The 16,204-nt window shown below is 36.7% G+C and overlaps 1 protein-coding gene across 1 annotated transcript in view; it reads right to left on the minus strand.

The window, feature by feature from the left end:
- Nucleotides 1-14,294, minus strand: part of LOC114358602 (O-acyltransferase like protein) — a 38,986-nt gene extending 24,692 nt beyond the window's left edge. The window contains exons 1-5 of the mRNA XM_028312623.1: nucleotides 14,140-14,294; nucleotides 2,190-2,344; nucleotides 1,596-1,766; nucleotides 976-1,132; nucleotides 113-215 (exon numbers count right to left, since the gene is read on the minus strand). Coding sequence (XP_028168424.1) covers nucleotides 113-215; nucleotides 976-1,132; nucleotides 1,596-1,766; nucleotides 2,190-2,344; nucleotides 14,140-14,269 — 716 coding nt within the window. The 5' untranslated portion in view covers nucleotides 14,270-14,294. The remainder of the gene's footprint in view (nucleotides 1-112; nucleotides 216-975; nucleotides 1,133-1,595; nucleotides 1,767-2,189; nucleotides 2,345-14,139) is intronic.
- Between the last annotated feature and the right edge of the window lie 1,910 nt (nucleotides 14,295-16,204).

The raw sequence follows: 16,204 nt of genomic DNA on the forward strand, positions 1-16,204 counted from the left end.
AATCAACGACCTCATAAACGTAGCATGGCAAGTCTGGAAATCATTGGACTCCATACAACAGAGGATGTTCTTAGGCTGAAATGATGATGGTGATGTAAGGGTTTAACCTTACCTTAAAGCCTGGAAGCATTTGAAGATTCCACCTTCAGCACTTCCACCATACTTCAGAGCTTTCCAGTTCTTTTGGACGCAGAAAGCCAACATGTACCTGTTACCTGTTAGAAAAACGGTCATTTTAATAAAAAATCGACTAGCCCTTCAATATTCTTATCTCCTAATAGATTAGATGGTGGCTTAGATGGTAAAAGCATTCACCCATAGTTGAGCTCTTCAATGCTAGACTTTCTAACTAGTCAACATTAATTGAAAACTAGAAACTAGTGTTAAATGCGTATAACACATTTATTGGTAAAAGGGGGAAATGTTTTTCATACTTCCAAATAATTTTGCAAACAGTTCATTAGGTACCCATAAACAGATAGGTAGTTCAGATTTTATTCTGTTGACTCAAATGTTCCCTACAAAATGTGGGTAATTGTCACCATCATAATCCTACTAATATTATAAATGCGAAAGTTTGCATGTTTGGATGTCTGGATGTTTGTTATTTTTTCGCGCAAAAACTACTGAACGGATTTTGATGAAACTTTACAGTATTATTGTTTATAACCTAGATTAACATTATAGGCTATAATTTATGACGATCTGTGACAAACTAAATTTCACGCGGGTGAAGCCGTGGGCAAAAGCTAGTAAAGAATATACAACACATTTAGTCGTTATTACAATTTCTTAGCGAATAGAGTCGCTTCTCTAACTCATTTTTTTTAAGTAAACAACTTGATAAAATTAACTGTCAGTTGGAAGAGCAGTCGCTAGGCAAGCGGAAGGTCGTGGAATCGAGTCCCGCCTTAGGCAGTTTGATTTCTTCAAGTTCTTTACCTAAAAAAAAATACAACACATTTGTGTTCGTACCTGAACCTTTCTCTCCAGGCCATAAGAAGTAGTAAGCTGAACATCCCAGGTTCACAAGCAGCAGTAGCAGTATTATGGCTCCGAGGGAGTAGTCCAGGGCATCAGGAGGCACGTAGTCCCCTTTAGTCTTGCAGTAGCGGACTTTGAGGGTCTCCACCTGATGGAGGATTGAAGGTCTTAGGCATACGGGTTAAGGTTGAAAGTTACAAAACTGGTGAAAGAACCAGCAGCAAATGCAGCTGTAAATTAACTAGTACCTACATCGAGATTTTGCGACTTCTGTTATTTAACGGAATGATTTCGATTCGATATAAAGGACAGTTTTTATGTGACAGGGCGCAAACGAGCAGACGTATCACCTGATGGTAAGTGATTACCGTCGCCCATAGACACCCGCAGTCCCAGTGGAGTTACAGGTGCGTTGCCGGGCTTTAAGATTTAGGTACGCTCTCTGTTACAATGTTCATTAAAAGGACATATTTTTAAGGCTAGTCACAAATTGTCAGAAATAAAGCAGTTACAACCACAAGTAACTGTCGTTCCTTCCTTCTAAACTTCCTAAGAAGTGCCTCTTCAAAACCTACCACCATAACCTAGTATAACCAAAACCTAGTTCTTACCTGAAGCCCATAGCTCTCGTAGATGGAATTGTTCAAGCACTCTTTGAGAACTAAACCTGCGGCCGTCAGATCTTCGGCATGAGTCAGATTGAGGCCACACTGCTTGGACCCGCAGACTCCTCGGAAGAGTTTGTGGTGGTGGTAGTTTGTGTAGGTGATGGAAGAGTAGTTCTGAAAAGGAATAAACAGTAAATAAATTGTTTTCTTGACAACTATTGAGATTCTGGGTTTGCTCCCCAGGTGGATTACACAAATATGAAATGAATAAAGGTGCCAGTTCGTCGCCGACTCCACACAGCAGCAGCAGACGACCGGCGTGTCGTTGCTACACGTAGAAACTATAGAAATATATTTCTATGAAACACGACAGCGACACGTCATCTGAAGGTATTTCATAGAAATGCATAGAAACCAGTGCTTTCCGGTGAAAATGTCGTCTGGTGCTTCTGTGTGGAGTCAGCTAGTTCTAAATTTCTCACGGTACGGAAAGAAATCTGACCATATGAGTCTACCGGCGGGAATTGAACCGCTACCGTATCCTATAAACTCCCCTATTCAATTACATATTCTTCTGCTTTTCTATATGGCTCTTACCATAATATACTCGTATAGAGGTGTGCCATCATCCAGCAGTACTAAGTCGGCCAAGCAATAAACGGCTTTCGGATCCTTGAGACAGAGGTCAAAATCTTCCAGATCAGCTAGAGCTGGCATTGAGTCGTAGTCGAAGCCCGGTGGTGCGGAGTCATCTGTAGGAGAAGGAAATTTATAAGTACCAAATATAATATTTCCTAACCACACAAATAGAGTCAAGACGTTTGTGAATATTTGGACAAATATGTTTCTGGAAGTATGTAGTACTAGCGGCTGCCCGCGACTTCGTACGCGTGGATCCCGTTTTACCCCCCTCATCTATCTTACGCGGCTTAGATTTTTCATACAAAAGTTTTTTCCCGCTAACTCCCATTCCCGTGGGAATTTTGCAATATCCTGTTGTAACTAAGCTTTAAGTTTACTAAGGTACCTGCATGCCAAATTTCAAGCGTCTAACTGAAGCGGTTTAGATTTTTCATACAAAAGGATTTTCCCGCTAATTCTTGTTCCCGTGGGAATTTCGGAAATTCCTTTCTTAGTGCACCTCTACGGTACCTAAGCTACGTCCCTTCCAAATTTCAAGTGCCTACGTTTAGCCGTTTAGGCTGTACGTTGATATGTCAGTCAGTCAGTCAGTTCTCTTTTTATATAATTTAGAAAGATAGATTCTTGTGAATACGACTTTCATACATGATTCGCTAATAACTAAATATTTTGAAAAGATTTTGCAAGGATAGCAAGCACGTCATTTAATGAAAGGTAGATTGATGCTACAACACTTTCACACAGTTAATGTAAAGATTTGCACAAATATTATTTACCAATACCTCCCACACAATAGTAACTTAATCATCGTCTTTGACACGTGTTTGTGATTGGAATGAGAAACACAACATATAGCACATTAGTATAAACATAGAATGAAGCTAAAAATTCAGGTTCGGGTTTAATTGTAATATTTACAACAATCATTAGGAATCAATGAGTAAGATTAATTTGGCCGTGTTACATATTTTACGTGGTTTGGACCTCAAATTCACGTCTAAGCAGGTGCAAATCTTCTGCAATTCTTATTTAATCATACCCACAAATGGGCAAATAAAACATTTCTAAATAGCAGTAAGTGTCTGCTATTTTGTAAGATCAGTAACCGGTGTGCAGTATGCGTGCGCCCGCGCCGCAATATCCTGTGTTCAATGCAATGTACTCTACGTTTATTTTGGCTTGCAGCACGAATTTCCTTTAAATTCACGGTTTACTTGTAAAGTGGCGTGTAAAAATAACCACCTAAACACCATTGAGTTTTAATGTACAGTCGACAGCACATCAAGCTATACATTTTCGTTGCAAAGTCGCCTCTATCGCAACTACGTAAGATACCACAGTGTTTACGTTGACGTGCTGTCGACCGTACTTCGTACTTATATCACTTCAATGCTAAACAAACACACATTCTTTACATACAATGTAGCCACGATAGCCGAACGGTGAAGGGGTCGGACTGGCCGACTCGTGATCCGGGGAACGCGGGTTTGGTCCCCGCCGCCACTCGACTATTGTGGTGAGCTCACTCGTGATACAAGCATATTTAGCTTAGTGCGAGGGGCTAACGGGACTTCTAAAAAAATGTAGTCCAGTCAATAAAGCATTATAGAGAGAAATCCGTGGAACACAATTTCTGACTTCGGGACTTTATTTCCCACTACTACACCGTCGTTAAAGCATTCACTGACTGGACTAACGTCATGTATAGCTATAACTAAAGTGCAAAAATGTGCCTTTTTGTAATGTAAATTATTAATTACTAGCTGACCCGGCGAACTTTTTTCCGCCTTAATGGCAATAAATAAGCAGACTTTTTTTTAATTTCGAACGGGATAAAAAGTATCCTATGTCCTTCTCCTGGCTCTAAACTACCTCCCTGACAATTTTCAGCTAAATCGGTTCAGCCGTTCTTGTGTTACCTATAAGTGGTGTAACTAACACGACTTTCTTTTATATATATAGATAAAAACTAATTTGTATTCTGTTGCTGTACCTAAATAAATAAATAGATTGAGGTTTTAAATAGGTTGAATTTTAATTTAGGCTAGAATCTAAGACGGAAATTCAATCAAGCTTTGAGCGTTATTTTGTAAAACCACAGGTAAAACAAAATATAAAAGGTTGTTACAACCCACACGTTATGGGTAGGTATAGTAGAAATGTACAATGTACNGCTTCTACTGTAGGGGAATGTGAACAAAATTATTTTATCTACATTAAGTAAACATAAGCTATCAAAAATATTTAGTAGGTCTTTTTTGCCTACATTGCCCCTATTTCCTATTAAAATTACTAATGTGGTATTTATTGAGAACGAATAATTTGTTATTTTTTTCATAATTTGTAAATAGGAAGCACCCGGTAAACAGTGGTTGATTACACTTTGTCCCAAGTAACTATTAATAAGTTGGCCCATATTTTTGCCTAACTCATCACTGAACATTACTATGTTGGTTTTTTCAATATTTTTAGTTGGGGAGCCGCTGGTAAATGTGTGTGATATCCTAGGACAGTAGTCTTTGTTTAGGGTGTTTAGAGTAGGTGGTGACTCACAACCAGACTGAAAACTATCTGTACAAGATTCATCCAATAGGATAGAATTTTGACAGTTGCAATTAGATATAAATTTTTTCAAAGCCTGGAAATGTTCATCACACTCTTTTTTTGTACATTGATACCGTTCAGACATTGTGTTCAAAGATTTCTTAAGATTACATAATTTATATTCTAGGTTTTCGACATCATGTTCATATTTCAGTACACTATTCTCTAACATTGTGGAACATATGTCAAGCTCATTCTTTAGACGCTGTCTCTCATTTATATAGTTTACTTTGTTGTATAAGCATTTTTGTTTTTTAATCATCAGTCTGCACATATTTGATGTACTTAAATTTGACTATTCTTACCTTTAGATAATTCCTGGCAATAAGTGGTGACTGAGTTTGTTCCGGCGTTTCTTCTCAGCACTTGCCATATGTTTGTCTCGAAGCGCTGGTAGGGCCCAAAAGATAAGGAGACATGTAAAGTGCCCCATAAGGGCTACCTTTTTCTTTTTTTATTATTTTCTATTGACGTTCATAAGTGCCACTTGTGGTCTAAACTGAATAAATATTTTTTGATTTTGATTTTTGATTTTGAAATATCTAAAGTGAAAGTTCTATTTTTATTATAAAATAAATATTTTACATAATAGGTAGGGTGTAACACAATATTTTGACAAGTATCGCCCACCTTTATTACGGGCACTCATCTCCACGCGTAGGAGTTAAATGCTAAAATACCGGCGTTTTAGATTTTAACAAAATAAATATTATTAATAATATTTAATCATGGAACTTTTCGTTCTTTTTTTGTGCCTTTTTGTTTGATCAAATTTTAATATAAAAATAACCCACTATATTTTTTTAGTCAGGCCTCTGTCTAGTATCAGCAGGTAGTAGAAGCGACTGTAGAGTCACTAGGGAAAAGCTTGCCAATTACATTAATTAACCTTTAAAGAAGAACGGTCATCTGTGACCCAGGCCCGACAGAAACGAGACATACCTCATTTTTTTTGTCATGTCTTAATTAGTTAAATTATATATTTTTTATATTCGAAATCTATGTATAACACCAAAATATTAACCTTTGTTTTTGTTCAGGCCTTATACAAAAACTAATACAAAATGCCTATTTATCACCAAAATTGGTAAATGTATGTACCTAAATGTCTATTACAGCTGCTATGGAATGTATCTAGGTGACCTGGACATACAGCCGGATTATACAGGGTGGAAACAAGAAGTTACAAATTCCAAAAATTCTATGTTACCAGCTTCCATAATCTGTAACCTATTATTGGTACCATTTGAAAGAGCTCGTGAAGCACTTTCAGAATCAGTAATTAGTTTTTCGATATCTTGTATAGTTTAGAAATAATCGAGTGAGATCACTTATCGTTCCATATGTATAACCACCCTGTATAATCCGGCTGTATCTCCAGGTCACCTAGATACATTCCATAGCAGCTGTAATAGACATTTAGGTACATACATTTACCAATTTTGGTGATAAATAGTCATTTTGTATTACTTTTTGTATAACGCCTGAACAAAAACAAAGGGTAATATTTTGGTGTTATACATAGATTTCAAATATAAAAAATATATAATTTAACTAATAATGACATGACAAAAAAACTGAGGTATGTCTCGTTTCTGTCGGGTCTGGGTTTTTTTTGTATGGGGCGTGACCGTTCTTCTTTCCACGCATCGCAATATTTCCTCGCCTCCCAAAGTATTAAATTTGCTGATGTAGCAACACCAATTTAATGGCCATTCCAAGGTACAGTTATCCGACCGTGACACACATTGGTGTGAGCTTACATTTTGTATAACAATTTTTAAATGTACATTAATAGATTAGTTTGAAAAGCCTAATTGACAAAAGACCTTTATAATGACAAATAGATGTTGCTGTAGTGCTGCTTTAAACCAAGTACTATCCACATCGATAGTTAAAAAAATCGAAATACAATCGATATTAAAATGATGATAGTTGTTTGTCAACATATCGACTAACATTTAGAAACAAGAACAAAATTAAATGTTATTTTTAAGAGATGCGTCTTCGCATTATGTTAATGTTCTAAATTGTCCACTTCACAATAAAACTATAGTTTTTATGCTTCATCAATTCTTCTTGCTAATATTCCATCAATTAGTTTAATAGGCTAGATGACAAAATTTCAATTATTTGTCCGTCAGACAGATAATTAGAAAATATTAGACTCATATTTTTTATTTTCTTTCATAATTAAATAATAACAGTGCTTCATCGAGTTGAAATGGCGCGATACGTCACGTTTGAGTAGAATTTTTACTCAAAGGTGATGTCACGCGACATTTCAACTCAATATAATACTGTAATTATTCGATTATGGAAAAAAATAAAAAATATGAGTCTAATATTTTCTAATTATCTGTCTGACGGACTAAATAGAATTTCGAATAGTAAGTAATATATATAGTAAATACAAATGAGTAGGTTATCTTCATAGAAACGCACCGAGCGCGGTTTGTATGTGAGCGCGCCAATATTTGTTTTTTCTATGATATAGAGCTTTAATATGGCGTTTACCCCCGGATTCGCCCGCGTGAAATTCAGTTTGCCACAAATCTTTATAATTTTTAAATAAAATAAATAGAATAATAGAAATATAATGATAAATTTTGGTTAAAAGAGTAACAAACATTCATACATACATACATTTTTTTATAGTGGTGTTACAAAATAGAACGACGCCCTGCAAGGGCACAGCAAAGCATCAGAGAGAGGGTCAGTATCTACCTTAAATTAATCTTCTATGTATATGTATAAAAGCGAAAGGTCACTTATTGACTGACTCACTCCTCACGAAATCTCAGAAACTACAAGTGCTAGTAGTCTCAAATTTTGCATGGGGGCTCCTTTTAGAACGTGGGTGCTCACTAAGAACGGATTTTACGAAACTCTACCCCTAAGGGGGTAAAATTGACTCCACGCGTACAAAATCGCGGGCGGCGGCTAGTTTAAAATAAGATTTAATTGGTCTTAAATATTCAATATACAGACAATCATTATTCAATTTTATTATATTCTGCATGACAAAAACAATTAAAATTGAGATGTCGAAGAATTTCAATGTGTCAAAACATAATAGTTTTGAATTCATAATTAAATTAAAATAAAGGTCACACACGTGTATAATATTGTTTACTTATATTCTGCTGTCAATTTAGCTGTGAACAGTAACAATGGCCAAGGATCATCAAAATATTCCGTGATTTGACAATAAAACTCTTAGACAAGTTGTCTCGATATGACTCACTATGTTCGTGACACTTATCAACACAATAATTACCATATTTTTGTTTTTCAAATTGAACCAGTAGTTTTCTGAGGTTAGCTCGTTCAACTTAATCACCAAGGAACTAGACGCAGGTTAGCGTACCATCCCTATATTGTCGACATTCTACCAGCTCGCATGAAGCGTTTCGATGACTCTTTGAGCGAACAGCTAGGGACTGGAATTCGCTGCCTGCTGCTGTCTTTCCCGAAGACTTAAATCCGGGCGTTTTCAAGGCGAGAGTGAATAGGCACTTACAGGGCAGATATGTATGGGGCACACTGAAAACCAGCGCCGTGGCCTTCGTCACCGTGGGCCACGGCATATGCTGAGTGGGGTCCCGTTGCAGTGGGCATCTTGTTGGTGGGTGGGTGGCACTGCTCAGTTTACTCTTGTTTTTACTTTTTTTTTCTTGTTCCATTATTATGTGCCACTGTCATGTCTATGTAATTGCCTGTATTTGTGTGATGTCCATTGTAATAAATTTATCTTTCTTTCTTTCTTTCATATGTACCATCCTAGACTGCCACTTAACACCGGGTGCGATTTTAGTTAAATACCTGCCTTTTATGCATAAAAAAATACTTTCAGCTTTATGATAATAAGTATAGATAAGTTTATAGAAAACAGGGACATTTCAGGACTAGGATACACGTCAGGATATAATCTCATCAATATTATCATCATCATCTCAGCCACAGGACGTCCACTGCTGAACATAGGCCTCCCCCAATGCTTTCCATGTCGCCCGGTTGGTAGCAGCCTGCGTCCAGCGCCTATAGGATATAATCTATTAGTGGCATTTTCGTTCGTTCGTTTTAGCTAAACGACGTCCACAGCTGGACAAAGGCCTTCCCTAAGGATTTCCATACAGGAGTTTCTGAGATCGTCGGTCCACCAAGCATGTCTAAGCTACGTTTTTCGGTCCGTTATTACTAGAGGACTTTTTCATCCCAGAATAGAGAGAACATTTTTACGCAGCGTGTGACGTCCACCCACAAGGTGGACCAATGACCTTTTAAGGTAGCAGGAAGCTACCAACCGTGCGATGTGGTAGTCATTAGGGGAGGCCCATGTTCAGCAGTAGACGTCCTGAGGCTGAAATGATGATATTTTTTTACGCCCCAACGGAGAATTGAATCCAGATCCTACAGTCCAACTTTATCCACTAGGCCATTGAGGCGTAGATCTATGAAGTAGGCAATAGGTAAAACACTTGTCGGCTCGCTTAGGACCGGTTACTCTTACGAAAGTCTTGCCCAAGCTATAGAATGTTGTAGTTTTAGTAGGATAGGCTCACCTACATTCTAAATGTTTTGTATGATAAATATTGCCAATTAATTTTGTTGCATTACTGAAAAAATATATTTAAATATCGCTTCAAAAAGCGCAGTGAATGAATTACAAAAGAACGCCGGAACAAAGCCAGCGCGTCAAAATAAAGTAAAAAAAAAAACGATTGCGCGAAGCGATTTCGAAATTAGAGTCATCAATGTATTTCGTCGAACCGGATTACGATGCGCGCCACGATAAAAATATCTTATCGATTATCAAGACGACAAATGTGTTTATCATAATCGATAAAATGGTTCGCGGGAAGTGCAGGACCGGTCGGTGTGGAAATCCTTGGGGGAGGCCTTTGTCCAGCAGTGGATGGAATCCTATTGAAACGAACTAATGCATTTGTTTATTATTTATGTCAGATCGTGGTATCCGCTGAATTGCTTTTTGCATGTAAATTACTCATCATCATCATCATCATTTCAGCCACAGGACGTCCACTGCTGAACATAGGCCTCCCCCAATGCTTTCCATGTTGATCGATTGGTAGCGGCCTGCGTCCAGCGCTTCCCTGCTACCTTTACAATGTCGTCGGTCCACCTTGTAGGTGGACGTCCCACGCTGCGTTTTCCGGTACGCGGCCTCCATTCCAGAACCTTTCTGCCCCATCGGCCGTCAGTTCTGCGTACTATGTGCACTGCCCATTGCCACTTCAGCTTGCTAATACGTCGGGCTATGTCAGCGACTTTGGTTCGTTTACGGATCTCCTCATTTCTGATTCGATCTCGCAAAGAAACACCAAGCATAGCCCTCTCCATAGCACGCTGTGCAACTTTGAGCTTCTGTATAAGGCCTATAGTGAGAGGCCACGTTTCCGAGCCATAAGTTATCACTGGTAACACACATTGGTTATACACTCTAGTCTTCAGGCATTGAGGTAATTTGGTATGTTAGTTATACAGGGTGTTAGGTAAATGGGTATATGAGCCGACACTAGCCCATGTTAACATGGTCATATAAATGGTATGGTGAAGTTAGAAATTTGATTTCATCATTTAAATTTTTTTAATTTTCATACAAAAAAAAATGTATAAAATCCGATTTGTATGAAAATTAAAATAATTAAAATGAAGATATCAATTTTCTGACTTCACCGTACCATTTATATGACCATGTTAACATGGGTTAGTGTCGGCTCATATACCCATTTACCTAACACCCTGTATAATGTAAATTACTACTAATTACTTAAAATGCAAGAATTACAAAAATTACAGCATTTATTATAATTACGATTGTTAATAAATTTAAGGTAAATCCGGTGAATGAGATTAAAATAAGAACCTGGTAAGTGCAGGTTGTATTTATCTGTTACGGATTCCGTATCAAATTTTTTTATCATTACATTTTTTATATCGATTAGGTACTTTATAAAATCTTAGTAAATTGTTATAGTTCGCTTTATTTAGGTACTTGACGGATCACCTGATGGTAAATGATTACCGTCACCCATTGACACCAGCAGGCCTGGAGACGTTACAGGTGCGTTGCCAGTCTTTATTTACTTCATAAATATGTACGCTGTACGGTCTCTTCTTGAAATACCGCAGACGGCAGTCCATTCCACAATTTGGTTGTGAGGGCAGGAAGTTTCTAGAGAAACGTACTGTTGTGGACTGCTTACCATCTAAGTGATGGGGATGGAAGTGCTGTCGGGTATATCTATGGCGAAAAGTGGCGGCAGGGATGCAGTCCAGACAATTATTTGGAGCACTCTAGTTCACTCTACGTGATACATGCGATAGACCTAACCTGACCTAATTCCACCAGTACCCTGCCATCACCGGGGAACCAGACGCAGGTTAGCCTATACCCTACCTACATTGTCGACATTCCACCAGCTCGCACTAAGCGTTTCGATAACTCTTATAATGCGAACAGCTAAGGACTGGAATTCGCTGCCTGTTGCTGTCTTTACTACTTGACAGCAGGGCACAATGTTCTTTTTATTTTTTTATTTTATTTGTAATTTATTGTCGTCCTTTTGTATTGTATCCTGGCAATCAAAGATTCGAGTCGCTCTCCGTTCAATGCCTTATTTAATAATTAAGTTAAGCGAATATAATCGTCTAATATTATGTAATTCTGGGTTTTTAATTGACAGTAATTAAAAATGGTACCTATTTTAATGCACTGAGCAGTTAAAAATAATCAATAACGATTTTCTATAACTCAAAATCATTCGCAAAACTTTCATACCCCATTTTTCCGGCAAAATGAATTCTCCTTACTCTATAAAAAAAAAATGGATTAAAAACTGTTCACCAGTCAAAATGTGAAAAACCAAACAAACAAATCTTTCTTTTTTATAATATGACTAGCTTTTTCCCGCGACTTCACCCGCGTGAAATTTAGTTTGCCACAGATCGTCAGAAATTATAGCCTATATGTTATTCTGGGTTATAAACAATAATGCTGTAAAGTTTCATCAAAATCCGTTCAGTAGTTTTTGCGTGAAACAGTAACAAACATCCAGACATCCAAACTTTCGCATTTATAATATTAGTAGGAAGTAGGAAGTAGCTAGGATAGTAGGATTATTAGTGTAGATTATACTTCCCTGGAAATAAATAAATTATTTATTCGTTCTAAAGTTGTGAAATGGCATTGAAATAATAATATTATGATCATAACATCTTAAATGAGTAAGTAAACAAACATCAACATTGTGAAATATTGGTCAAGGTCTCGCAAAAATTAAATTTTTCATTTGGTTTGGTCCTATAACTAGTTTCATATTCATGAGTTCTACTCATGAATATGAAACTAGTTATATACCAATAATCACACTAATATTATAAAGGCGAAAGTTTGTGAGTGTGTATGTTTGTTACATCTTCACGTCTAAACGGCTGCGATTTTAATGAAATTTGCTATGAAGCTAGCTGATACCCTGGATTAACACATAGACTACGTTTTACCGCGGATTACACCGCGGGGCACAGCCAGTATTCGTATAAAGCTGAAGAGTTTGTTTGTTTGAACGCGCTAATCTCAAGAACTTCTGTTACAGTTCTGATTTGAAAAATATTTCTGTGTTGGATAGCATATTGAGAAAGGCTTTAGGCTGTATAACATCACCTTACAGCCGATAGGGGGGAGCAGTAAAGAAAAAAGTTGCAAAAACGGTAAATATTATTCAAATTATTTTCACGCGTACGAAGTCGCGGGCACAGCTATTATAGTAATTAATATACTCGTACGTCTTTGCTATAATATCGACAGTAATAATAAAATAATGATTTCTTCGTCGCATAAGTAAGTAATTAACGTCTATTGTCATCTTTTTTCTAAAAATTAGGCACGTGTAATAATTATCCCATCAAAAACAATACTTGTCAAAAAAACCAAGTCTCGCAACTCAGTTGTTCTACGGTAAAAAGTTGTGAGATCCATGTAATACCAAGTCCAGGCCAGGAAATCTTTAACGTTTTACATAAATTATTGACTTGGCCATCGCACTAAATAATTTAATTTACACGTGTTTTCATGCGATGGCCAAGTCAATATATTTATGTAAAACGTTAAAGATTTCCTGGCCTGGACTTGGTATTACATGGATCTCACAACTTTTTACCGTAGAACAACTGAGTTGCGAGACTTGGTTTTTTTGACAAGTATTGTTTTTGATGGGATATCATTTCTTTTTGTATTTTGTAGACAGCAGTTATGTATCTAGAAAACTGGACCGAAATTGAAAAATTTTACTCGACTTGGCGGTTGCACTACCGTGCCCCCAAATATTTTAGTTTTTCCTTGATTCATACACCAAACACTACTTATATTCCAAATTTGAAGCTTCTAGGTCTGCTAGAAGTGCCTTAGAGTTTTGATGATCGGTGAGTCAGTGAGTGAGTCAGTGAGTCAGTGAGTCAGTCAGTGAGTGACAAAATTAAGTAACTTTGACCCGTTATAATTCTTAAACTACTGGTTCAAATTGAATGAAATTTTAAATATACCGTGTCTTTACAATGCCTGCATAGCTAATGAAAATTCAGCCTTCTAGTTTTATCCACAACGAAGTTACAGGCAGTCGAAAATGGCCTGAATTGCTTCGAGAAAAGGATAGTACGGCCGTGCCGCTTTTTTGCTCGACTTGGTGGGGGCACTGCCGTGCCCCCAGATGAATTCATGAATCTATTTGAAAAAAAAATAGAAATGTAGGATTTGTTCTGACTTTTCAGGCACTTAGGCATGAATTCGTAATTTCAGTAATTTAATAAGTAGCTATTGAAATTTAATTTTTTGTTTGGACTTTTCACTACAGATTTTACGCGTACGAGGTAACTTTTGTTTTTTTTTAACCGACTTCAAAAAAGGAGGTGGTTCTATATTTTGACTGTATGTATTTTTTTTGTGTTACATTAATAAATTTAGTTTTATAACAATAGTTTTGTACACTTATTTACGTATCATGTTATTTCCCGTAATAATGTTGCCACACTTTTTTACCGTAAAAAAATAGCGTAACAAAATTGCTTTTTAGCTTAATTACTTTCTTTGTTTCATTCATTGCATTAGTACAATTTTCAAATTTTTCATTTCCAATAATTATAAAAATATTCACACCAAAATTTTGGCAAATCCTCCAAAAACTACTTTCATACATCTCTCCCTTACTTTAAAATTGACTCATTCCATCCTTTAAAATCAGCCATACAATCAAAAAGTACAAAAAAATAAAAATCTACTCACATTGTATCGTAGCATTGTCTCCCCACGCGAATCCGAAGCACAACACTATGCACAACCACCGCATGGTCCCAGTTCTCTGTACTGTGTGCCGAGTCAGATTGATCGAAGCCGTAGTGTTGTAACCTTGCATTTAGTGGGGCGATGCGTTAGTTTTGGTAGGTGCTAGAATAGTGAATGAGAGGTTTAGTTTTGACATAATGTAGATTATTTTAATAGGCATGTTGGTTTATTTGCATTATTCTAGAATTTGCGCTTAAACTTTGACTGTAAGCAACGTGATCCTTGTATTTTTTTTTAACTCAATTTTAATATTTTTTGTGCGATTCTGTCAATATTTACTGTGTAATTGTCAAAGGCATAATATAAAATGAAAAATATTTTGTTTCTCAATAAACAAAGAATTATGACATAATTTAATATAAAAAATTCAAAGTCAGAATCGTTCTGAGACAAAAGGTTAATAATTTTAGGAAAATTTATTTTGTGTATAATAAAGGTTTAAACCTTGCAAGCAGAAAAATCTAGGATTCATCCTTTTAGCTGAAATTATGCTGTTCACACAAAATAACTTTTTTCAGACATCAAATATTTATTTTTTAGTAGACACGATTAAATTTTTTTGGCAACTAATTTTTCTGTATTTTGAGAACTTTGTCTTAGAAAAATGTGTTTTATAATTTTTTTAAATATAAAAAAAATACTTAAAACTATGAAACATTTTTATATTATTACCTATATGTAGTGGTGAAAAATATTTTTTATCCGTTAAAAAATTATGTTGTAAAATTTCATTAAACTGTGCTAAATTAAAATTTAAACAAATAACTACACTCAAAAGGCAGTTCAGTGTACTTCGGTGTACTATAATAATGAAGTTATACTGAAAGGTAAATATTTGTGTATAGATTTATATTCATTCAGATTAGTGTTGACATTTGACTTGAAAATAATTTTCTTGTTATATCTCATTCATCTCATAGAAACTTAGTAACTGAAGTCAATAATATTAGTTCAAAAGGCGAAAAAAATTTTTTTTTACTTAAAGAACAATCGAATTTGTTTGCTATACCGTATCTGATTCCTGATTGAAGATCATATTAAATTTCTGGTTTAATAATTAATCGAAAAAAGAATACTTAACATTGTGAAAAATCATTTCAGTTAAAGGACAAAAGGCCTACCGTAGATTACATAAAGGAAAATATTTGAATGTCCAGCTTAACAGTTTTAAAAATAAATGGGATAAAACGTAAAAAAATCGTTGTCTTAATAATAGGTCATAGCGCTTAACTCAGTCAGAGCCTGAGGTATGGGAGCGGCACGGGAGGGTGTTTTTGACGTCAAACGTCAACGAGACTTCAGGGGGCTTCATCATCATCATCATCATTTCAGCCACAGGACGTCCACTGCTGAACATAGGCCTCCCCCAATGACTTCCACATCGCACGGTTGGTAGCGGCCTGCATCCAGCGCCTTCCCGCTACCTTTATCAGGTCGTCGGTCCACCTTGTGGGCTCAGGGGGCTTAGTGTGAGTTTATGTCAAACGCATTCAATGTCGACTGCGTAAAAAAGTGTCATTAAATTGACGGATTGTACGTACAGCGCCCCTAGCGGAAACTTTCAAGAACTAAAATTTTCAACGCTCACTAGTGAGGACGTTTTTTATAACGCTCACTAGTGAGGACGTTTGATGTAAACCAGTGGTTCCCAAACTTATTTATTCTACTGCCCACTTTGAGAATAAATCATTTTTGAGCGCCCCCCATTTTTGTAGTCAAGAGTGGAGCTCAGTCGATGTCTGAGAGTCCTCCTAGTAGGTGGCGCCTCCCAAGCCTCTACACAACGCCCCGATTTTTTTTCTGGGTCTCTTACCGCCCCCCTTTAAGCCTGCAGCGCCCACAAGGGGGCGTTATCGCCCACTTTGGGAAAGACTGATGTAAACTCACACACAGCCCTCAGATTTCCTTCAGATTGGTATGCTCCCTTCCTGAGCCGCTCCTATACCTCAGACACTGACCTGAATCACATAATAATAATAAGTACTACGTACAGAAGTTTTACTTC

This window comes from Ostrinia furnacalis, unplaced genomic scaffold (assembly GCF_004193835.3).
Source record: "Ostrinia furnacalis isolate ACB-3 unplaced genomic scaffold, ASM419383v2 OfSCF4045, whole genome shotgun sequence".
In the NCBI taxonomy this organism is placed as follows: domain Eukaryota; kingdom Metazoa; phylum Arthropoda; class Insecta; order Lepidoptera; family Crambidae; genus Ostrinia; species Ostrinia furnacalis.